We start from the raw sequence: 23,786 nt of genomic DNA, 5'->3' as shown, positions 1-23,786 counted from the left end.
ACTTAACACTGCTGCCTAACCAAATTCCTGTTTTTGCATCCGTTATACTTAACTAAAGAAACATAAGTGTCTCTGTTGAATTATCACGTTAAGGAACTTGGGTTATGTTAATTCTATAGCTTCATTAATTACCCCATATCAATAAGAAAAGGCAGCTTTTAGCCTCCTAGCGTAAGAGAGGAAAAGAAATAGTAGTATCAAAGGAAAGCTTCAAAGACAGGCAGAGCTGTCTCTCGGGTAATTTCTGATCCCTGCATTCTTTCCACTTCAAAGCTGGATGTGTGTGTGTGTTTGGGTGACGGGGGGGTTGAATCCGATTTCTCTAATAAGTGTTGGCACCGGACCTGTTTGATATTAGATGCGGGGAACATTCTGATTTGTTATCGCCTTTGAAATCGTTCAGACGACCTTCAGAAAATGGCCTCTTGTTACTTGTGCCGGGGGTGGGTGGGGAGAGTGGGGCATTGGGAAAAAAAGCCCCAGTTTAATTCACATGCAGAGGATGCCCTGAAATTGTGCTTTCAGCAGTTTTTTAGTTACAAATGTGTGTCTTGATTGAAAGTGAAAAGTTGAAGAATAATAGACCTATAACGATGCATTCTTTAATCTGCCTCTGCCTTAATCCTCTGTTTCGGGGGAGAAAGGTGGGCATTCATTTAGGATGCATGCATGTGGTTTGGGGGGTTCGGTAGCTTTTTCTTTCTCTTTTTTTTGAACTGGGATAACAGCACGTCTGTAAGACCGACATTCATTACTTTTTCAGCTTTCCAGTCTTCACGCTTGCTAATGAACATTCAGAACCTGTTGGACTCATCTTAATGCAGCATCTGAAGTGGACTTTTTTTTAGATCTTGAGTCTAACTAGAGAGAATCGCGTACTCGGTTTGATCACTAGAGATTAGCAAAACCATATATACATTCCAATTATAGCAACTCTGTCTGCAGCCAAAGAAAGCCTTAAATTACATGAAAACATTTTTTTAAAAATATGCATTAATTTTTTATATTCGAATGTAGGCTTTTCTAAATGGAAACGCGATGCTTCCTTCCCAACAGGCTCAGGTCTGTTATTAAATCAAGCTCAGGTCCAAGTCCAGGCTGAAATGGCCTCTAGAGTATGAGGGTGTTGGTGTTCACGCAGGTTCTTGATCCCACCCTAAGAGCCAGTAAATGCAAAAAGGTTTGGAGATTCATGCCTCGGGGTATTTCTGTCTTAGTCCAACCTGGAAAAGGCATCGAGACATCAACTGCCTTTGGTCTCATGGCAAGGTCAGTGGTACTGAGCCAGGAAAAATCTGTCCTGAACTGTTTTTTACAGTCTTTAACGTCACCTCCTGTACAGATTGAGGTTTGGGGACTCAAGTGTCACTTCTGTGCCAGTATTTAGAAGTGGGAACTTTGTGCATTCTGAACCTTTTTAGCCATGTGGTAACTCGTGCACTGGGGTGTAGAGGTTGTCACTTTTGCTAGTTAGACTCTCTCACCTATTGCCGCTGTCTCATACTGTTGCTGACCTTGGTCTGGACCAGAAAGTGAGCTTGTCTGAAGAAGGCTGTAGCAACTCACAGACTGTCTGCCCCGAGCCGTGGCTGTTCGTGTTTCTGGCTGCAGGGAGTGCCAGAGCCTGCTGCTGGATGGCGATGGCAGCATCCCACCTGGGTGAGGGGTGAGCAGGTGCAAGGTCTGCTCTACATGGTTGCGAAGCTTAAGGAGGAGATTGAGATGCTGAGGACCATCGGGGTCCTCAGGAAATGGACTGGTGGAGTAACTCCCTGGCGTTCCACTCGGAGAGGCTCTGGGGAGATACCCCCAAAAGGTGATGAACCCCTTGCCCTGTCGGGCAGAGGGAGAAGACCTGAGACAGCCCCATCTGTCACTGTCGGGCAGAGGTAGGGGACTGGAAAGTTGACAAGGGTTGGAAGCAGGTTCCAGGTCGGGGCCGTGGGCAATCCCCCTCCCTACCTGCTTTGCCTCCCTACCTAACTTCATCTGGGTGTTCCTGCTCCATGGTGGGATTGCACTGGATGAGCTTTCCAGGTCCCTTCCAATCCCTGACATTCTGGGATTCTGTGATTTCCTTCATTTCAGACTCTCATTTTTGTGCCTTTTGGAAGACTTGTTAATTCAGGTAGAACTGACGGGCATTACCATAAGACAGAGTTGAAATAATAAGTTGTATTTCATAATAAAGGAGATAAACCCCATGGTGGGAACGCGTGTGTCTGACCATGTTATCAAGCGCTAGAAGAGCTGCATCTGCTTCAGATGACAAGTTTTGTGCATATGGAATTGTCTGGTATGGTGGGATCTGTAGCAAAAAAAAAAGTGGTTTGCAAGGCTGGAACTGATGGAAACTCCTCATTTTTTGCTGCTGCTTTTCCGTGACACAGCACAAGAAACTGCACGGGGCTGGGCTAAAAAAGCATTAGCATGTCGGTTGAAATTGTTTAACGTGTCCCTTACCTTCTGGTTTCTGGGGTTAATAAAACTCATTTCAGTTTTGTTGTTCTAGTTTGTCTATAGTTGAGCTCACATACGTGGCATGGATTTGTGCAGTTATCGGCGACCTTAAATCTCTTTTAGTGGGATTTTTGTCTTCAAATGTAAATGCAGTTTCCTAAGGGATGCTTTATTTAGCCCCAGTAGACCACTGCTTGGGCTTAATTCAGCTAAACGCTCTTTGTGTCGTTTGTAACTGAATCACTTATTCAGACACAAGACAAGCATAAACTTAGTAAAAATGCCCTCATTTTAGAAACAGACTGAGCTGATGAATATTTGCATAGATCAGCCACAACCCCATACAAATGGAGATTTTGCTTTTTTTAAAAGACAATGTGTTAATTCAACAGGTCCTGTATATGTAATCTTTTTACTACAACTGTGATTAACTATGCTCATCCTTCACTGCGATGCAAAGGAAATCGTAGGTCATTAATTCCTGTTCTTCGATTGCAACAAGTAAAGGCAATGGCTCAAAACAGCGAACTGAGAAATAAGGCTCCATAGATCTGTTTGCCTGCTTTTTTAATTTGAACAACTGCTTAACTTCTTTTTCTCAATAATCACATGTAGTAATATATAACTTTTTTTTCCTACTGTAGCTTGACATATGGTCCAAATCCAACTATCAAGTTTTTCAGAAGGTAAGTCCCATGTCATTTCTCTCTCCATAATGCGTAGATACATGGAAATTATATTAAATATCTGGGCCCTTATGTAAAAGAATTCAGATTTTATTCCTTTGTCATCACAACGTGCAAATAACAAACAATAATCTGAAATGATGGAAAACTATGAATACAAAAGGCGATCAACTCTGTTATTTAATTTGGATTTATTTCCCATCACAGTTCCAGTCCATGGTTTAGAATATTGGAGATTATACTACTCCAGCCTTAAAATTTCATGAGGAATCGTCAAGTACTCTGGTTTAAATCTTTCAGGGGAGGAAGAACTGTTTCAGGTTTATTTGGATTTCATTTTGTGGTTTTTGTTGGGTTTAGTTTCCCCTCCCTTTCCTGGGGGCTTGAGTTTAATACATCGGTTGAACTCACTTTCCAAACTGAGAAGATGATGGAGTGGAGCATCTCCCGTGTGAGGAAAGGCTGATGGAGCTGGGGCTCTGGAGCTGGAGAAGAGGAGACTGAGGGGTGACCTCATTAATGTTTGCAGATATAGAAAGGGTGAGTGTCAGGAGGATGGAGCCAGGCTCTTCTCGGTGACAACCAATGACAGGACAAGGGGCAATGGGTTCAAACTGGAACACGAGAGGTTCCACTTAACTTTGAGAAGAAACTTGTTGGGGGTGAGGGTGGCAGAGCCTGGCCCAGGCTGCCCAGGGGGGTTGTGGAGTCTCCTTCTCTGCAGACATTCAAACCCGCCTGGACCCCTTCCTGTGGAACCTCAGCTGGGTGTTCCTGCTCCATGGGGGGATTGCACTGGATGAGCTTTCCAGGTCCCTTCCAACCCCTGACATTCTGGGATTGTGTAAAAAGCCCGATGAATGTGAGCAATGAGTATAAAATTACTGAGGAGGTTCAAGTGTATTTTGGAAAGATCTATATCTTGCTATTTTCAGGTAGGGAAGAGAAGATTTTTCTTTGAAGCCTTCTTGTCAAAATGCTCTAAGTTCAGACTGATCTGGGTTTAAATTCCACTTTCCTTACCTTCCAGCCACAGTTCAAGGAGCTTGAGTCTCCAGCTTGAGCTCCGGGTTCCTTTCATCTGCTTTTGTACTTCGTGTAACAAATGGGGGTCATGGACTCCAAAGGGCACAAAAGCAGGGGTCAAAAGTGGGGCATATTGGCTCTAGTTGTGCATCTTCCTTCTGAGGTTTGAGATGCACTCAGGAGGGAGGACGTTTGACCTGTGATATTAACCTGCTGGAGATCAAAGGACAGCGTTTGGGGAGGGTGCTTGTGCTCCCCTCTGCCTACCATTAAAGCAGAGTTTTGCTGCATTTCATTCTTTACCCCTGAGATTAGTGGATTAACTATTCTTTCTGTTTTTCCTTGCTCTTCAAAAATATTTAGTGTCAAGTAGGGTAAACCAGCAGGAAGTAAACCAGTGTATATCTTAACTTGTTTATCATGGTGCTCTAAAGATTTTCTTGCAATGGAGTAAATTCAAAGTTCTCTAAGTGCATCATCTGAATTCCCCCATGTGTGCACTTGGTTCTTAGTCCATTTGGGCATAACGTAGTCTTCCTGGGTGTTTTGATTTGGAATAATTTAGAAGGGTTAAGTCAGATTGCCATAATTTGTGCTAAATGATAATAAATTATGAGGTTTTGATCGTATAATTTTATTTTTCTATATGCAAGATAACAGAGTAAATATAGAGTTTGTTTAGAAGTCCAAGTTAAGGACTCAGGGAACATAAATATGTAAATTTCAGGTCTAGTTCACAGCCTTTGGACCAAAAGTGAAAGAGTGAGAAAACACGAAATAACCCCCTTACTGCTGCCTGTGTGCATGAATAACAATCTTTATTGTCGTCCTCATTTTCTAAAATAACATTACGCAACCTGAATTTTGAGTTCCTGTTCTCCAGTTCCTTCTCTGTAAATAATACCAAATGCATTAATATTTACCACACAAAACCAGAAGGAAAGGAGTGCAGGAGGAAGGGTTCCCTGTAACCAGCTGTCTGCATTTTTTACAGCAGTTTTATACATTTTGTTCCCAGCTTTGTCGCTGTGTTACCTTGGGCATCTCAACCTCTCTTTGGACGGGTTTCCCACATCCCTTAGGCTGGGATAATACTTGCTGACTTCACAGAGCTGTTGCTGAATCGGTTGCACAGTGCTCTCCGATTCTTGCATGAAAAATGTGATAAAAATGCAAGGCGGTGGTGCTTTGTAATCGATAGATTCTGCACTATTGAGCTGATAGTTAAAGAAGTTCAGGCTAGGACCTGAGTTAAGTTTTCAAACAGATGATAGAAAATGCTGTGGTTCAGCATAGGTTTTTTCTCTGTGGTGCTGTGCTCGGTTTGATTTTCTCTTTATTCTCTGGAGCTGCACTTGTAGCCATTTGTAATACCCAGGAATAGTGATGTAGCAGTAGCAAGATAAATAGATAAAATAGCATTAGAGAAACTATTACACTCTGTTACTAGCGTAGGATCTGTGCTGCAGGATCTTCAGAACAGATGTTTTCGTGCCATTAAAAAATCATCAGTAAATGTGTCAGAGCACGTCTGGATGTTCCTGAAACACGTTTCGCATGGAAAAACACGGCTGAGGATCCGCTCCCACCTTGCCCATGCTAAAACCCATCACCCCTCTGAAGGGCAGGGCCGATTCTCTTTAAAACCTGGACCAAGCTCTCCAACTGTGTCTTCAATGATAAATAACAACCCCTGGAGCTGACGAGGTGCCTGCTGGGGTGGCCGCGGGCCTGTCAGACCTCACAGGGCTCAGTGCGACTGGCCAGGTGAAGGACCAGAGACCTCTGATCTTCAAACCAACCCTGTCAAACGAAGCTAAATTTGTCCTGACTTTTTGTTTGCAAACATTGGCTGTGTCAGCAAGCCTTTTCTCTCCCCTCCTTATTAAGCAGGATACCCGAGTGTGTATAATTTGACGGGGGACGGCTCCCGGAGGGCCCATTACCCGTAAAGTGTACGGTCATTTTCTAAGTTCCCTGGAGACTCCTTGAATCTGGTCCTGGGGTGAATAAGCTTTATAGGCATTGAATCCACCAGCAGGGTTAGATTCAGAGAATGGAGCTGGGAAATAAGAGAGGGAAAGCTGAAAGGGCAAAAGCACAAGGAGCAAAGAAAAGATTTTTCAGGCTTCCGTGTTGGTCTGACATTTAAACTCGGCAGGAGCGGCAACTGTTTTGATCTTAAAGCTCCTTATTTTAACACCTTGCATGGCTTGGTCCACCAGTGCGAGAGGAGGAATGGAACAGGAAATTAGGAAATATTTGGGGACTTAAATATTGGTGGAGGAAGAGCGTACATGAGGGCTGCGCAATTCCCGGTCATTGTGCAGAGGATTAAAAAATATATATTGTAGAGAATGGTGCGGTATTCACAACTTTACATTCTAAAAACAGGCAAATATATAGAATAGTGAAACCACTCTGAATGGATCAAAATGGGAGATGGTGTCAAACATTAACTGTTTAATTTATCAAGCTCCTCAGTTAAGAGCAGCGTAGCTGTTTCAGCTGTGTGATATGGTCAGTTTGAGACATATGCATAGGTGTTAAACCCATGTATTTCATTCTAATCTTGGAGTGCTGCTCTTAATTTTACCTGAACAGTCTATGAATTTTAACATGTCAGAAGCTGGTTTTGTTTTGGCTTGATATACTTCATCCCAAGGCACATTTGAACCTAAATTTGGGAAGCTATTTGTGCCCACGCAGCTGCTTGTGAGCTGCGTGATCCCACCGTGAGCACGATTTTCACCACCACAAGGGCACATAAGTATTGTAATGTATGAAGATGTATTCTTGTCAATAATCTCAGAACAAAATCGCACGTGGGATGAATGCATGCATGAGACAAATATTAGGCTATTGATGATGTCTGTTCAAGGAGAGGAGATGGACTGTCCCAGGGTCACCTGCGCCATCGCTCCTTTGCATGATCAGTACTTGGCTCTGTTTGAAATAAAATCTCCATGACCCAGTCCAAATAAGCAGAACGAGCGAAATAAAAACTTAAGCGCTCTATGAGCTCTCAAGACAACTGATAAATCCTGCGCTTCGGAGAAGTCTGCTAGTGCTTTACTGAGCTGGGAGTGGGGAAAGGTGCGTGAAGGATTCGTGTGTTGTTCATCAGTGCCCGTTGGCAGGGGCGCCATCCATCATCCTTCCCAGCGCCTCTCGGGCACCGCGTTCAAGCGCCGGGTTCCCTCCAGAGAGACTCAAATGTGTTCTGGAGAGAAGGTTGAATAATGGGAATCCTTGGAAGCGAACAAAGGCGCTTGTGCAGTTTTCCTGTAAAAGGTCTAAACACTAATAAAATAACTTATAACTTCCTTTTTTTTTTCAGTGCTGCGATCATCCTCCAGAGCTCATTGCTCCAGGTGACTGTTAAGGCCATGAACTTAGCAGGGTTTAAACAAAAAATTGAAAAAAACTTTGAGGGGATTTAGAGAATCCCTTTATATGAGATGGAGTTGTCAGTGCTGCACTTGAGGGAATAAACCAATAAGTAAGTGGCAGGAAAGTTATGGCACTTAAAGGAAGTTTCGCACTGACTTTTGAAAAGCATATTTACTGTCAGCGAGGTAAAATGCTAGAAGAGACAGACAGCTTCTGTAATTTAGTCCTGTGATGTTCATATTTTGTCTGTTTTAGTTTTTTATACCGGGTATAGCTTGATATATCTGTGGAACATACCTTGGCTGTGGTGGAGCAAAGCTGGACCATAGGTCCTTGCTTTTGTGCCTTTTATTCCAGTTAGAGGAAGCACGTGTTCAGCTTTCTCAGCTTGTGAATTGCAGAATGAATGCTTTTTGGGATGAATGTTCAGCCTTGGGAATGCTGTGTGACAGGTGCCATTTGTTGGATGCGTCACCTTTGGGAAGCACATTTCAGCAGAGCAGCACTGTCGAGCGGGTAAAGAAATGCAGGAGGAATGACTGGGGTTGGTTTGGTTGAGTCAAATAACAGGGATTTTGGGTTCTGGGTGTTGGGGATTTTCTTGCGGCGGAACCAGCACCCAGACAATCCTCCTCTTTCTGGGTCCTCGGCGTTCGCCAAGAGGGACAAGGACCTAGGATTTCACTGCAACTTCGTGCAAATTCAGATAAGGTTTGATCCAGTATCAATCTGGTTTGTATTCCTGATACATAACGGTGCCCTAGACAAGGGATCAGAGTTGTGTTTAAGAAGTACGTGGTTATAGGCAACTTGAATTTGGATGTGAAAAAGAGAAAGAACAAAAATCAGGCAATATAATTAACTGTTAGCAAGAAGGGAAGTTTTCTTGCTCGGTTTGAAACGAGACCGTGCCTTGCAAAAGGAGAATCGTTTCACACAGCCCAAGACAGCTGAGGTTTGTTTAGAGGAGCAGACCAGGACTGTCTCTTTAGCAGATGTTTTTGTTCCCATGTAACTCAAGTCTCTTTTGCTCTGTCTCAAATCAGGACCATGTTCAGTTACACAATAGCTGTTTTATTTAGCAAAATTGTGGCCTTGTCTTGCTTTTTTTCTGATAAAAAGTGCAAGGGCTTTTAGATATATGAATTGTGAAATATTGAGCTTTTCTGCAAGATCACTTGAAAATCTATTTCAGGATCCAGCTATCCCGATCAATGTGTGCTCTTCTGAATGTGCTCCCGAATAGAAACAGGGAGAGACATTAGAAAGGGCCCAATAACTTAGACAGCAGTACGTAAGGTGGAGCAATAAAAGTGAAGTTAATAAAATAAAGCCCTGAAATGTACACCATGTCATCCTAAACCCAGAATAAATTAGTTTGTGATTCCAACTTGGCTGGAAGAAAAAGCGTGTCCTTTAAGCGAGCTGGCACATATGCAGTTTGTTTTGCTTTGCTGTGCTGTGAAATCGTATTGCCATTAGTGGAGCTGGGTATTGATTCTTTTTCCTCTTTTAATCTTGGACAGTTTGTGTTTTCTCTCATCATCTGTGTTATCCTGGGGGGTTTAATCCTTCCCTCTCTCCCATGGACCGGCCAGTTCATCATTTGCCCAGCTCTTTTCTATTCCACGTGGTGGTGTTTGCTGGTTTTGGGGGGGTCATTCCCCTACTCTTCCTCACATTTGACACCCACTTTGATCTTTTTTTAGAAGCACTTTAGCAGCGCTTTTTTTTATGGTAGATATCACCTCCTTTTTGTTCAGAAAACATTATTAGTGTTCTAGCAATGCTGGGATGGCTTTTATCTCCCCATGGCATCTCATTAGCTTTACATTACAATAGAAACAACATATGTGCGACTTCGCCAAAGTGGCCAGTCAATTTGAATTTGTTAATAGCAGTATTTTTCTAAGCAACTTTCTTCAGTGCCAAGAGAAAACAACTTTGTTGTTCAGGAAAAAAAGAAATAGAGTTTGTTAGAAGTAGAAATACAGCAGAAGGAGAGCGGCTGCTCATAAATATCTTCAGAACTCTCTAGTCTTTGACATGGCTGGTACCATCCTATAAAAGCACCATCTCAAAAGAAAATAATACACATAGCTACCATGGCTTGGATTACAGTCCTTTCTAAAAGTTACATGAGGTGTATTTAAATGAAATGCCTGGTTTGAGTTAGGCAGTGGTATTAGCGCACTGTTAATCGCATCCTTTCTGATTTATTTTAAATATAAATGGCTCAAGCAGGCTGAGGTCCATTTTGTGACTATTTTTGCTAACTCACCAGAATGCACACTGTCCCCACAGTTTTCTGTTCCCGATGTCGGGATCCCGTGTGCACCGAACGGCGCTGCTGTCGGGGTCGGGCACGGGTACCAACCACGGGGAGCAGGAGCTGCTCCCGACATTGTAAAACAGCTTCAGCCCAGCTCCGGTGCAGGACAGACTGGTTTGATGTGGTGAGGAGGTTTGTGTGGTGTGAATTAGAGCCTGTCTATACACGGATCTATTCAGGAATACATCTACAGATTCACCTCCCTAAATAACTTCAAGCACTTTCTCCAGCCAAAGTTGGAGTGTTTCAGCACAGCTTACATTGCTGAATTAGACTAAATACGGATCAGGAGCAAGTGGAGTTAGCTGGGAACAGCAAATGTAATTTCAGTTCATGCTATCTTACTCAAAATTTACCATAGCATACAGACAAGCCCTGGGAAATATATAGACAAGCATTACTTCTCTGTGCTGAAATTAGAAAATACGCTTTAATCACTAACAATCATGTATCTTGTTGAATGCTTTCATATTACTGATGAGGAACATTAATAGATTTACAAGTTACAGGGAGTGAAAGAGCTCTCGTTGTGTTGTCTGAGTTCTGGAATAGTCCAGCCCAAAGATTTTTGCCAACAATTTCTACATTAAACCCAGAATTGAGGACAGGAACAAGCGGCTGACTGTGCTAATAATTTAGGAACTGTTAGTGAATTGTGTCGTAGCAGTTCAGAAACTGCCCCTTCCAGAGTAATTTCAAAATAGTAGTGATTTTTTTAAATAGGAATCTATTAAACCATTGGTTTGTTTTCCTGATTTTTCTTTAATCACTCTTGTTATTATACATTTTTTATATGTATTGTGTCTAGCTTTAATTCCCAGCTCTAAGATCTCGTTACGGCTCCATCTGGGAAATTAAAATGCTTTCTATCAGAAATCTTTTACTAATGCGAGTATTTACAAACCATAATCATGTGGATTGATTCCTGGTTTCAGAGGAAATGAAACTGAGACCTCCATTCCGGTTTGTTCAATGTGAGCAACCTGAACTAGGACTATTTTAAGTTTCCCCATTAAAACTGGAGAGGAGTGTTCTTATTTTTTTCGTCAAAATGCATTTTCAAGTCAGGGTATTTTATCCTATTTTAGGTGAGGGTTTTGGTGTTTTTTGGTTTGTGGGTGTGGTTTTGTGTGGTTGTTTTGTGGTTGGGGGGGTTGTTTATTCGTCTCTTTGTTTGTTTTTGCAGTAAACCACACCAACCCCAAAGCTTTAGGTTTTTTGTAATTCTTATAAGTTAGTCCTCCAGATCTATTTAATTTAGGAAGGTTGTTGACAGCGTTTTGTCTTTTGTTGAGCACTATTAGGTTTTATCATATTTTCTGAACTTGCAGAGCTGTGTTTGATCTTACTGTGTGCATACAAAGTTATTTATCCTAATTCCTTCAGCTCACTCTTGAATGAACTCGGCAGAGGGAATGGAAGCTCGCTGGCCAGAGCTACCCAGAATTACTTAGAGAATGTCTTCACGGTCATGTAATCCTCGATTTGCTACATCCTCATGGAATTTACACTGCTTCCCTACAGATTAACACTGTTTGGTCTGCGACACGGCATCTCTAAGGGTGTATTCTCCTTTTGTCTGGTGCAGGTGACGGATCATGCGACCACGGCTCTGTTGCACTACCAGCTGCCTCAAATGCCAGATGTGGTGGTCAGATCTTTCATGGTAAGTGTCTTGGAAAATAGAGATTTCCAGATAGACTTCAGCATGCTTCTACCTGCTTAAATAAGCTGCACAGTAGAGGATTACACTAATTTCTTGTATCTCGTACCTGGACAAGGATGAAGAGCTTGTTCTCATTACCCTGGGATAATTGGTGTTGGAGGACTGAGCTGACTTCTTCTGTCGTAGGTCTTGATATTTGCTTGATGAGTCCTATTTGCAAAGCTGCTCTGGGTCATCCCTAAAGACAGGCGGAAAAACTCTCTCAGCCAAACTCTTTGCCTTTTTGTTAACCTGTCCAGCATGGGAGTGATGTGAGTTATCTGGAGAATGATGAGAGGGAGGAACGTGTTTGGGATGAGCCCATTTTGCTGTAGCCACTTCCAGCCCAGACTTTGTTCCTAAGGAACTGTGCGGACTCACCCTGTGCTCCAGCAGGTTCTCAGGTTCTGTTGAGAATCAAGGAGAAGCTCACTGAAGTATTCCCCTGGTTTATTGCTGGATATAACTAATCAAACACTGCTGAACCTCAATATGCAGATTTAAGTTGATCACCTTTAATTCTGCTTGTATTTAGAATTTTATTTTTGAAATAAAGTTGCATACAAGCAGCCTGGTTAATCAGAGGGGGAAAGCAAGGGGTTATGATTCAGAATTCTTCCACCAAACTGTATTTTGGCGGTGGAGGCTCTTGCCGTTCTCTCTGCTGCAGTCTCCCAAAGGCTTCGGGGAAACGTTTTCTGTGCTTTTCAGACTTCTTGCTCCATTTCCTTCCGCTACATTACCCTTTCACCTGGAGCAATGTCACTGAGACTTACGAAAACAAACATCTAATTCTGCCGTTTGCAATCTTGAGGTGTGTATGGTAGCTTTGGTTATTCTGTATCTGTCATTTCCACTCTGTAATTTCAGGCCAGTGAGGCTCCTTTACCTGCTGTGCTGGTTTGTTTATTTAATAAAAAGGCCACTAAGATGAGAGATTTGCAAAGGTCTCTTCTCTGGGAGTGCATCTTCTAATAATAGGTTTTGAAAGGTGAAAGCAACTATTACTGGTCAAATCCATGCTTCAACATGTTTCTGAAAATTAATGTTTAATAGAATGGGTAACACGTTTGTTTAAGCCATGGACCTGCCTTATTGATTTGATACAACACTACTGAAACTCTTAAGAAAGCAAAGCCAGATGTACACCAGGAGTGTCAATGTGTTGGTCCTTTCACATGTCAGTTGTGCAATCACCATGACAGGATGTCACGAACCCCTAATTTTCTGATGGGAGTGAAGAATGTTGTGGGGTTTTTTTCTGTCTACAGATGTCTCAAGTGCACAATTTAACTTCATTTACCTATTCTCATGTTATGGTTCAGAAAGTTCGATTTCTCTGTAGTGCGAGCAAAGCCCATCCAAGCTGAAGTAAATAACAGCAATTTGCTTGTAGTGTTTTGTTGCCCTTGTCCCCATATTTACTGCTAAACCCAGGAAGATCTAGTTCTTTCGGAGGAGAGTTATTGACGGCCAAAGGCTCGGTTGCTATAGAGAAGGCTCTGATGAAGATGGAAGGATTTGTTTCAATAAACTCGGCTGACCTCTTCTTCAGAGAACAATTTTCTCTTATCGATGTGATTCGATAGGACTTTAAATGACAAGATTCATGTGCATCCTTCACAGTATCAATCTGCAGGTCTAGGTGGGGTTTAGCTGTGTATCTCCTTGAGCTGGGGGTTATGTGGTGCTCATTGCTATATGTGACGATGGGAACAATCCACTTTAGAGGCAAGAACTTTCCCCAGGAGCACCCAACTTGCTCCGTGTTGCTCAGCACTAGCCCTTCACGTATATATTTATCAGCGTAATCAGATTTTAAATGGCACAGTATTTTTATGACCAACGAGTATTGATCTTGAAATCGCATTAGAGAGGAAGTTCGTTAGCTTGCTGTGAAAGTCCTTACATCTTCAGCGATGCCGAGTTCAGACCGACCCGGTGTGATTGCAGCCGGGGCGGGATAGATGGTCATAGGAAGAGACAAACCAATATTTGGTTGAAGAAGGCACCCATCAAGTACAATTATATTCCAGTAAATATATGAGAAGCATTACAATACTTGCCATCCATCGTGGTTCTTGAGCTGTGAATACCTCTGCTCGGAGAGCGTGAATCTCTATTAACAAATTTGCTTAAGTGACTAAAAAAGCACAAGATGGGAATTCAGCTGTACAGTGACCTTGTAATCTTCTGCATGTTTCTGTTTATAAAATCACCCACTGGGCCCTGGCCAAAGTACATTCTCTGTCCTTGCTGTCACTGTTTGACAAGAATGATGACAAAGGGGAACGTCCCCATGCAGTTCTCTGAATTTCTCTCCCTTTTGGTTGTAGACCTGGTTACGAAGTTACATAAAGCTGTTCCAGGCTCCGTGCCAGCGCTGCGGGAAGTTCCTGCAGGACGGTTTGCCGCCCACCTGGAGGGATTTCCGAACGCTCGAAGCTTTTCATGACACTTGCCGGCAGTAGTCACCGAGGCACGAGGAGCCGACAGTCTGCTGGTTGGCGAACAAGCTGGTGGTGTAGTCGTTCTGGTTGGTAGTTCCATTTCTGAACCTGTCATCCTGTACTAAGTAGTGAGGTTGCACTGATGCGTTTTGACTATTTAAAAGCCGTCGGTGTGCAAGGTGCACCTGAGAACTGATGTGTTTTGAAGAACACGGTAAGAAGCCGTGTGAGATCGCTTGGTGCTTCTGAGCTAAAATTACATATCTGGGGAGACCCAACAGTAATAATCGTTATTCTAAACCTTAATGAAAATATCTGTGTACAGTTTGTGTTTTGTTGCAGAATTTGCAATGTTGAAGACTTTTCTAAACCTGAAATAAATTTTGTATTCCAGAGTTTGTGCTATTTATTTCATTATTTGGGTTTGGTGTGGATTTGTCAACGCGGCTCTTTTCTGTAGAAATCTTCAAACATTTAACCATGCACGCTGATGTGATGGGGGGGGTGGTGCAAGGCTGCTTATCTGGGTGCTGGGATTTCTTTTGTGGGAGAGATTATGATGTTGATTGAACATGGAATTTCAAAGGCATGTGGCAGCTTGGAAGATGCGATGTACTTTCGAAGGCGGAGGGAAACAGATGTTTCCCTTTACTAAAATTGTAATGAAAAATGTTAGCAAGATCCGCATGTATTAAGCGGTTAGAAAACGCGTGATGAGCAGCGGCAGCGTGAGTAATTCGTCATGGTTTAGAACAGAGAGCAGTAAAATAACTCAGCCCCAAAGCACAGTGCAGACACATGCAGCGTGTTTCCTAAATGATTTAAAATGTACACGCGACACAGCGGTGAAGGGGAGGATCCCTCCCAGTGATCGTGGCGCTGGGAATGGATTGCACATGGCACTTAGTGCCATGCTCTGGTCAATGGACTGGAGTTGGACCAAGGGTTGGACTGGATGAGCTCTGAGGTCTTCTCCAACCCAGTCGATTCTGTGGTTCTGTGAATGTTCAGCTCTAGTGAGTCTCAGGCATTTTTCCATCCCTCAAAGACCGGGGTGTCCAACGTTCACTGACTGGGGGTGAAGTGTCTTCTCTGGGATTTTCCTGAGGACTTTACATCTCTGTTGTCTCCTGGTAGCCGATCTGATTAACCCTACCGTCACTCCCACGAGCAGCGTTGTTTCCTTTACAACCTGCAAAAGCTTTGGCAATAATCCTGCTTTGGGGAGCTGGTGAGGGAGGGTGTGCAGGAGCTTTGTCACGCAGTTCGTTTTCGAATCAATGGACATTAAGGTCTAGTGCTGCGGACTCATCTTTGAGGTTCCATCTGCCTGTGTAAGAAACTTCCATTGCGGAAAGAAAAGACGCCCCTCTCGGAGGCTTTGGTGGTGGGAAAGCTTGGTTTTCAGCAAGGAATCCTGAGTAAATTAATCACATTTGATAAAAAGAAGGGCGATGAAGGAGACAAAAAACCAGGGCTGGAAGGGGACAGACCCAGCTTTTCTGCAGCTGATTGAAATAAGGTGCTCAGAGGTTTTTTTCAAGCACTACTTTAATTTAACCTACAGCATTTATGAAATAGGATGGTTCACAGCTGTGGGAACTGAAAAATGGAGAAGGTTGAGTATCACCCTGTACTTGCACGGTACTAAATTGACCGTGTCTGCTGGTGACATAGAAGATGGAGCTCCTGAAGACAACAGCTCCGGCCCGTGAGGGCATCTGGGTATGGAAATCCCTGCAAGACCGGCTCGTATTAAAGAGAAACTTGAAAGAACATACATGTTGATGACTTCCTTTGGAGGCACAGCACCGTGTGTGAAGAATGAACCTAGATCTGTCCGAGGATGTTGGTAAGTGAAATGTGATTCTGATTTTTCAACCTTTTTATCTTTAATTATTCCCAATCACCGAACAGAAACATGGCCATAGCAGTGGGATAATGACATTTCCAAGTCCGGCTGCTGTTGAATTATCTACTGAAAACTTGTCATGCTGTTATTTGACCCAAGTAGCCACCTCGGTGCAGAGATCACCCAAGACAGAACGGTGTGTGCATCTTCGATGAGAGAGCCTCGTAAATAAGTGGCTCTGGTATCCATCCCTTTACTGTACTAATTAGAAGGCCCGACTTTCTGATAGTGTAAGCATTTTTTTCTGTTAATAAAAAGGTCATAATATGATATCCAACCTGCTTTAGGTACTGCTGTCTGCTCTATTCTGTTTATACTTAAATAATGGTGTAGAAAGCAAATCCTGAAGTTCACAAAAGTATTAAATGTGGATTCATGTCTTGGCACTTGGAGATAATTAGTTGCAGAAAACAGCATCAGCCAGTGTGTGTTAATTGAGCCTGAGATTTTAAACCTGTAATTGGCAAGCCTGATGGAGAGCCATAAAATTCACGGTAGGTACCTCGGTGCGAAAATAATTGTCTTACAGAAGGGCAATGCGAACCTGTTTGTCACGTTCCTTCCCCAGAAAACCGCGGCAGGAACAAACCTCCCCTCGCCCAGGCCCTGGAGAGGCTGTGATTTCTGTCCCTGCCAACCTTCCAGTGCAACAGGTGGGAATATTTCCGTTTTGGGGAGCGCATCCGTTTTGGGATGGGTAGCAAAAAGCAGCTTAACTGCATGATGAGCAACCTTCCTTCTTTTTGTTGTTGGAGTTTGTTACAGCTTTTAAAATCTCTCATGTGTTTAAAGCAAAGACCGTGATCCCTAAAACGTGGTTGGCTCTCACCTCTTCCAGAGCATCTTCTAGAGCCACAGTGCCCCTGGTACCTGTTTGCCGCTGCAGCCAGATTTAACAGAGTAAAGGAAACAAATCTCCGTGCAGGAACAGCGGTGGCTCAGGCTGTAAGTGTTACAGAGCTGCACTGTCGTTTATAGTTGTTTAGATATTAATCTCACCCAATACTGCAGGAAAAGCGCGTTGCTTCAGCCGGTTTGGTATCATCTCGGTATCACCCCAATCAGAACACGCCGTCTTCTGTCGCCTCCCCGATGTGAAGAAATCCCATTTGATTTTCCCACGTGCCAACCCCACCTGCTGCGCCTGTGGCACTCGCAAGTGCTAAAGGTTACAAAATCCATCTTTCCGCTAAGAAAGCAACTTAATTAATGTGAAAGTTTCTCTCGTGAAGGGAACCCGCAGCAGATCCGCGGTGCATATTGCAGCCGGCTCCCCTCTTCCCTCCCAGCACCCCTCCCCAAACCACTTTAATTTCTCTGCCAATATTGGACAAATGTAACAGGCTGGCTTTTTAATTTTCTACTCCCAGGTCTCCCTTGTCCCCTCATGCATTTTTCATCACAGCTCATGGCTCCCTCCCTGCCTGCCCTGTGAACAATATTGATCGACTGATTAAGCCATCAAGCCATGGCGAACAACTTTAATTTTCCAACCAAAGCCTTTTAGTTCTCTTCCCTTTCTTGTATATTTGTTACCCTCTTACGAAGTTTTTAACGCCTACTTGGAAACAAATGCATTTTTTTTAATTAGTCTCTAGGTTAATTGGGAGCTGCGTACCACCGAGAGCAATCCACATTGAAATATTAACCCGGAAAGTGCGATAAGAGAGAGTGGTAGTGCTAGGTACAGTCCCCTGTTTCAGAGCCAGAATCATTCCTGCCTAAACTTTTGGAGAAGGGCTTAAAGAAGACTTAGGGGGCTTGTCTTTTATCTTTTGTCTCTCCCAATAGCCTTAGCGAAGGTTTTAGTGGGAGTAGTGGGAGCGAAGCACAGGTTCTGGTCATACCCGCAGCACCTGGGCTTGGGTACCAGCCTGAGCTCTGCAGGTTTGTGGACCACAAATCAATGTTCTCAGCCAAACCCACCAACGGCTGATGAGGTTTCATACATATCGCTGCCTGCACGCTCTGAAAACCGTAACAGTTCCTGCAAGAAGACGTGAGGCCTGGCTTGTGTTGGAGGACAATTTTGAGCCATGATGATGATGAAGTGGAAGGAGATTCATCCGACATGAATCTCAGGGCTGGCAGGTGGGTAAATGCATCTTTCGTGCAAGCTCGGTACACGTGCTTTCAGTGGGGCTTGTCAGAATCGCTCTGTGGGTTTGCAAATTGCTTTTCAAGGTAAAAAATGCAGCTTAACTATCAGGATGTTCGTCTCTCGCTGGGAGCTGTGCAGGGATGCTGCGGTCCTGCCGGTGCTGCTCCTCCAGGGAGCGGAGCCCAGAGAGCACAGACGTGAACTGCAGCGCATCTTGAGCATCCTCATGCTGAGCCTTGACTCCGCTGCTTGTTCTGATGTCTCCAGACCTGTGAATTGCAAAAATGAGCAAGACTTCCTAAGAGAACCGGGAGGGCTTGCAGAAGGGCAGTACCAGGACCACCCCTGTACCTGCCCTGTGACTGGTCTTTCTATTAATACCAGTATTAGCTGGGAATCAGTTGCTCCTTGCTCTGCACTGATACACACACAGAGCCAAGGTGGGAGATGTGTCTCCCTGTGCTCACAGTGAGCTGGTTACACAGTTCGGTTTGATTGCTGTGACGATTCCTGCGTGGAAACTGAAATGTTTCAGTCCCTGTCTGGGTCTCTGCCTGTGTGACCTTACTGCAGATTCAGGCTATAGATCTAGTTCAAGTACGTGCACAGGGTGACAGATCAGCCTCGAAGCTGGCTCTCAACCTGGTTTCATCAGCGAATTTAGCACCTTAAGCTATCGCCCGGTCCCCCTGCCCCAGCTCCACGTGGGAACTGGCTCCTGCACGAGGTCTGAACCTCACAGCCCATGCCAAAGCCTCCAATTCCCTGGTTTATCACAAACCAGTGCTAGGCAGGGCTTTTCTCCTCCTAAACTCACCTGTTGACCTCCGGAAGAGATTTTTCTGCAAGTAAATGGGGGAAGTGACAGCTTTGGCTGGTTTCTCTGCATCAGAACAGGGCTGATCTTTCCATGGCCATTCGCAGGTCAGAAGCCAATGGGGTACGGGTGGAACTCGCTGTTTTGTGAGGAACAGCCCCGAAACAAAGCTGGCTTGGAGTCACCGGGGTTTGCGTCGCCTCTCCTGCTTTGAGGGGCTCTGCTTTCAATGTCAGATAATCAGCTCCTGTAAAGATGTGCACATGTATGAACTCGTTAGGATTTTTGAGGTCGTCGTCTTCTCTTCCCTTTTAGAACCAAGCGATCAAAACCAGAGTTGTCTCCATATGTTCTTGTGAACAGGAGGAGAGCGGTGAACCCTCGGGGGGCCGGGGTGTCCGCCTTCGCAACCACCGGGCTTTTTATCTTCCGTAAAACCCAACAGTGGCACGAATACCTGATTACCAGCTTTGTGACATAAAAATGGAATGTAAATGGTCTTTTATTGCGCTTTAAATTGTGAGAGCCAAGGGACAGCTGAGCATTTCTCCTGCTTACTTTCTTATGTTAATAAGAAGGTTAATTTGAGATGAGACTCCTTGTAGTCGGTAATAGTTGTGCTGATCAAAAAGTTGCTCTGAAAACCAGAGGGCTGGGATGAAGGACAGAGATGGTTTGTTATTCAGATACCTGGATTCGACATTTTGGGTTTAAAGACTGAGGAATGTTTCCAGAAAACAACAAATAAGTGAAAAATATTAAAGGTGAGATAATTTTGAATTAAGGAAAAAACAATATTTGTATCAAGAATGCGATTGTAAGAGTTATAGTCATGAAACTGTAACGCAGGCTGGGATCTATGTACCAAATTACAGTTAACCCACGGTACCAACTTTTCAGCTATGGAGTTTTCACAATGAGCTGCTCATTCAGCATCTGCAGGTGAAGAATTATTAGCAGGAAACTTCGCCGTAGCCTCAGTACAAAAATAAAGCTGATAGCGGGGAGAAGCAGCCTGTGCTCGTGCCCTTGTCCCTCACCATCTGCGCTTCCCGTGTGCGTTTTGCTTTTATTAAGGTATTTTTAGCCTTTTTTTCTTTCCTTAGAGCCTTGCTGCTGTTGACAATCCCTCTTTAAAATGTTGAGAGGAAAGCTGGAGCCTTTTCTTATTTATTTAAAGGTACTGAAGTGCCCTCAGCTGGGACCCAGGGATGACAATGGGGCTGTTGTGGCTTCCCCTTGGCTCAGAACAATCTATGGAGCAGCGCCGGGGAGGGGTGACCTGTGGACACCCATCATTTTCTGCCAGGTTAAAAAGTCACCCAGTCGCGGGTTCCTTTGGCTGAAGAGGCTGGGACCCGCCGGGGGGGCTGCAGGAAAGAGAAATGTCAGGTGAGAATGGGCAAAGGGGGAACGGCTGTTGGGGGGCTGGTTATTGTTGGAATAAAGCTGGTCCTGGGGGATGACAGAGCCTGTCCAGCCCCTGGGGCCACGCTGAGCCCCAAAATGCTGGATTCGAGCAAGAATCGCTCAAATAGAACCTTAACAAGAGGCTTAATTACGTTTTATTTTCTTTCTGTAGGTTTTTACCCAGCTCTTGTGTAAATCCTGCCCCCGGGATGAACTCCTGCTGAGCCAAGAGGTGACTGATGAGGTGCTCACACGCTTCCAAACCCTCTTCCTCAATGTCCCAAAACCTGGGTGTCTGACTCAGGTGTGTCCCCAACAAAGGGAAAGGGAGAAACCACACCAGCCCTTCACAAAAGGGTCTGTTCTGCTCAGACACCACTGGATTCACCTGGGTTCGGGTGACAGTTCCGCTCCATCACTCCGGAGGGAAGTGACTGATGCTGATGTACGATGTGCTCGTGATCTTCCCTCCCACTCAATTCCATTTCCACCACTGCACATGGTTCTGTCGCAGCAGCCGTGGAAGATCAGGGGCAAATTAAATTCTTTGTATTAAATATTTTTCTCCTGCTGAAAAACATGAGGAAATTAGACTGAGAGTGTTTAACAAAACATGCCAAAAAAGCAAAGCTGCTAAGCTCTTTAGAGTTTTCTTTCTGTTTTTACCATGTACCTTGCTATACTCACATAATTACAGACATCCATGCAATTAAAACTGCTGATGTGAGAGTGGAGGTGCTGTGCTATGAGACATTTAAAATTACAGCAATATGACGTTTGTCCATTCTTGAAGGAGCGGTGGGTGATCAGGAAGGTGGAAAAGTCCTGCCCAAGCTCTGCTGACAGCTGTGTTAATTATGTTGGGAAATTAAAGGTGAGCTCTCGAGTATCATTGCAGCTGATACCCTGCAGGTGTGCAGGGGATACCACGCTCTGCAAGAAAGAACCTCCCATACTTGCTCAAAGGGCTTTAAAACTGCGTTTTCTTCACCGATTTTGCTCTAATCCTTGGGTATAGTCCCGCATTTGCATCTCGGTTTCCAAACCAATTCGTTTGCTACTGTTAAAAACTCTTTTGGCTGCTTTACTGTGAATGGGCTGAGACAAAATTCAGCAAATGTTAGTATTTCTTTTTCATCTAAGAACATTTTTAAAGGGTTTTCTTGGGGTTGGCGAAGGTTGGGGGGTTTGGGCCTTTTCCTAGCAGGCTCCGAACTGGGAAAGCACTGAGTTCTCTCTTTTTCAATACAAGTCACCTTATAGCACAAGGTAAGGAAACCAATCTACCCTCACCCGGGTTATCAGAAGCACTGAAAATATTTATCATTAAATAGTGGCGATATAAACATAAAGCAACACCTTTAGCCATTGAGATTAAAAGTGGATTTACTGTATTTTTCCCAAGTATAGTGCTGTAAGAGCTCTGTGCGAGCACAGCGTGGGGAACGTAAGGCTTTTGAAGGGCATTCAGAAGGCAAAGTAATTAAGTAAAAATACCCAAAAAGGTACAGAATTTAAACCCCCACCTCTAAGTCTCTGATTTGTAAACTGCATTTTAAATTGGAGCTGCCAATCAAAACTCCCTCTTAGAGACTGTTAGCACATAGTAACCTGTCCTTGGTCTGCTTTAGTGCCGTTTTAATTCTGCTGGTTTACCAGCTTTAAATAAAGCTGTTCCTTTTTAGGCTTCTATTTCAAAGAAATAACTTACACATTCAGATACACATTCACTTTGTCCTTTTCCTCTGGTATTTCAAGGAAGCTGCAAAACCCAGGGTTTGTTTGCTATTTTATTTGCTGTTTATTTCCCATTGCGCTCAGGGCCATTGGTGAAGAGTCCCCTGGCCTGTAGCACTTGGACGTGAGTTCAGACGTGGTTTTGGCCCACGGGCTCCACTCCATCCTCAGGTCTGTGCTCAGAATCCAGCAGCTTTCCCCCCACGCTCAACATCTGTAGGACGAGAACAATTTCCCAATTTTCATTACAACAGGCAACGCTGCTTCTTTTTATTGGTCAGATTTCTTTAAAATGTAAATTTCAAACATACTTCTATTTTTATCTTTCATCCCCGAGGTATCACAGGCTTTGCAGACCCTTTGTAATCGTGGATTGATTGATGTCAATGGGAGTTCTCCACTGGCTCCGATAGATGTTGGGCCGCTCCCAGGGCACAGCAGTGCAGTGATCTCTGTGGGAACACAGCAGCTGTTAAACCTCATGAAGGGATGCTCAGGGACAAGAGGAGATGTTGGTCAGGCTGAATAAAATAGAGGTAGCACATGGGTAGGTATCTGTGAACCCCTGAACCAGCAAGAGGTCGGAGACGTGTCTGGATGTGCTGGGCTGTCCTCTTTGCCCACTGCTCTTTGTAGGATGGGGTTTCTCCCACCAGGATTTAACTACACCCCATTATATGTCTCCACGTTGTGTTTTCACAGCTATTACAGTTAAAGAAACAATGATGTTTTGTGTGGGACACCCACCTGTATTTCTCAGGGACCAGCTTGTAGAAATGTCCCAATATGCGATGTAATATAGACATAAAACATCACGTATTTGTAAGGTGCTGGTCAGTCTGTGCTGCGGATCCCCCTGCTCCCCCATTCATAATGATCTGTCCGTCTGCAGTGCGAGATTAATAGCAGCCAGTTGGAGAACATTGAGATGACATTATCTCAAAGGAGAGCAAACACTATTTGAATTAAGGGTTGTAATGAGACCGGCACTCCCAGTTTCTGTGGGAAAAGGTGCCCATGGAAAAGCCCCTGATGCACAGATTGGTGTTAAACCCGGCCCACAGCAAAACCTGGGCACTTGTTCTTTGCTCAGAGAGAGACGGGGGTTCGACCTTGGGGCCAGGACGGCACCGAAGGGACCACAAAATATCACCCGAGGGTTTCTGAACACTGAGATTTGAGACACGTGGGACTAACAGGTACCTTCCCACACGCAGCCCTGTGTGAAGAGCTGGTAGATTTTCTTCTGAAGATCTAAAAGCCGAGGGGTGAGACCCCAGGAGACGCTTTAAAGCCACCGTCCTGCTTTCACACGCTTTCAAGAAGCCAAGCGCAAGAAGCAGCCGAACCTGCCGCGGCTCCTCTCTCCTCCTCCAGCTCTGCTCTGGGGACCTTTGCGTTTGTCCCTCCCCAAGACACACGTGTCCTCTCCTTGTCCTGCTCTGAACTGTCCCGTTGCAGCTTTTTCTCCCAAGATCGGCACTAAAAATACTATAAAGGTAAACCCTGGGGTGGCTGTTTCCACTGTTTCATTCTCCACCTGCCTCCTCCTTCCCAGGCAATTTCCCCCGCAGCCGAGCCGGCTCTTTTATCCCAGTGGAATCTGGGTATTGATCTCGCCACTTTACAAAGGGAGGGGAAACACGGCCCCTTTCATCTTCTCCTTGCACAGACTGATCCCCTTGTCCGATTTGCGTTTGATGACGGGAGGGTTTTAATCCAGAAGGATTGGAAATCTTTACCTGATCAAAGAGTCA

At 44.3% G+C, this 23,786-nt stretch overlaps 1 protein-coding gene and 1 long non-coding RNA gene across 4 annotated transcripts in view; both read left to right on the top strand.

Annotated features, from left to right (window-relative positions):
* MED27 (mediator complex subunit 27) overlaps positions 1-14,447 on the top strand; it is an 81,956-nt gene extending 67,509 nt beyond the window's left edge. The window contains exons 6-8 of one of the 3 annotated variants that reach the window (XM_065853814.2): positions 3,105-3,146; positions 11,486-11,563; positions 13,939-14,447. In XM_065853814.2, the coding sequence (XP_065709886.1) occupies positions 3,105-3,146; positions 11,486-11,563; positions 13,939-14,073 (255 nt within the window). In that variant the 3' untranslated portion in view covers positions 14,074-14,447. Of the gene's footprint in view, positions 1-3,104; positions 3,147-11,485; positions 11,564-12,313; positions 13,909-13,938 lie in introns of those variants that run through there. The other 2 variants (XM_071817271.1, XM_071817270.1) reach the window with 2 other exon arrangements.
* A 2,084-nt stretch (positions 14,448-16,531) lies between these two features.
* LOC139829516 (uncharacterized) lies at positions 16,532-20,992 on the top strand. Its single transcript, XR_011742020.1, has 4 exons — positions 16,532-16,617; positions 16,803-18,055; positions 20,063-20,274; positions 20,465-20,992. It is a non-coding gene; the product is annotated as an uncharacterized lncRNA (long non-coding RNA).
* The last annotated feature ends 2,794 nt before the right edge of the window (positions 20,993-23,786 follow it).

Source organism: Patagioenas fasciata, chromosome 20 (genome assembly GCF_037038585.1).
Source record: "Patagioenas fasciata isolate bPatFas1 chromosome 20, bPatFas1.hap1, whole genome shotgun sequence".
Taxonomy (NCBI): domain Eukaryota; kingdom Metazoa; phylum Chordata; class Aves; order Columbiformes; family Columbidae; genus Patagioenas; species Patagioenas fasciata.
The sequence above is the reverse complement of the archived record's forward strand: the minus strand, read 5'-3'. Positions and strand labels throughout refer to the sequence as shown.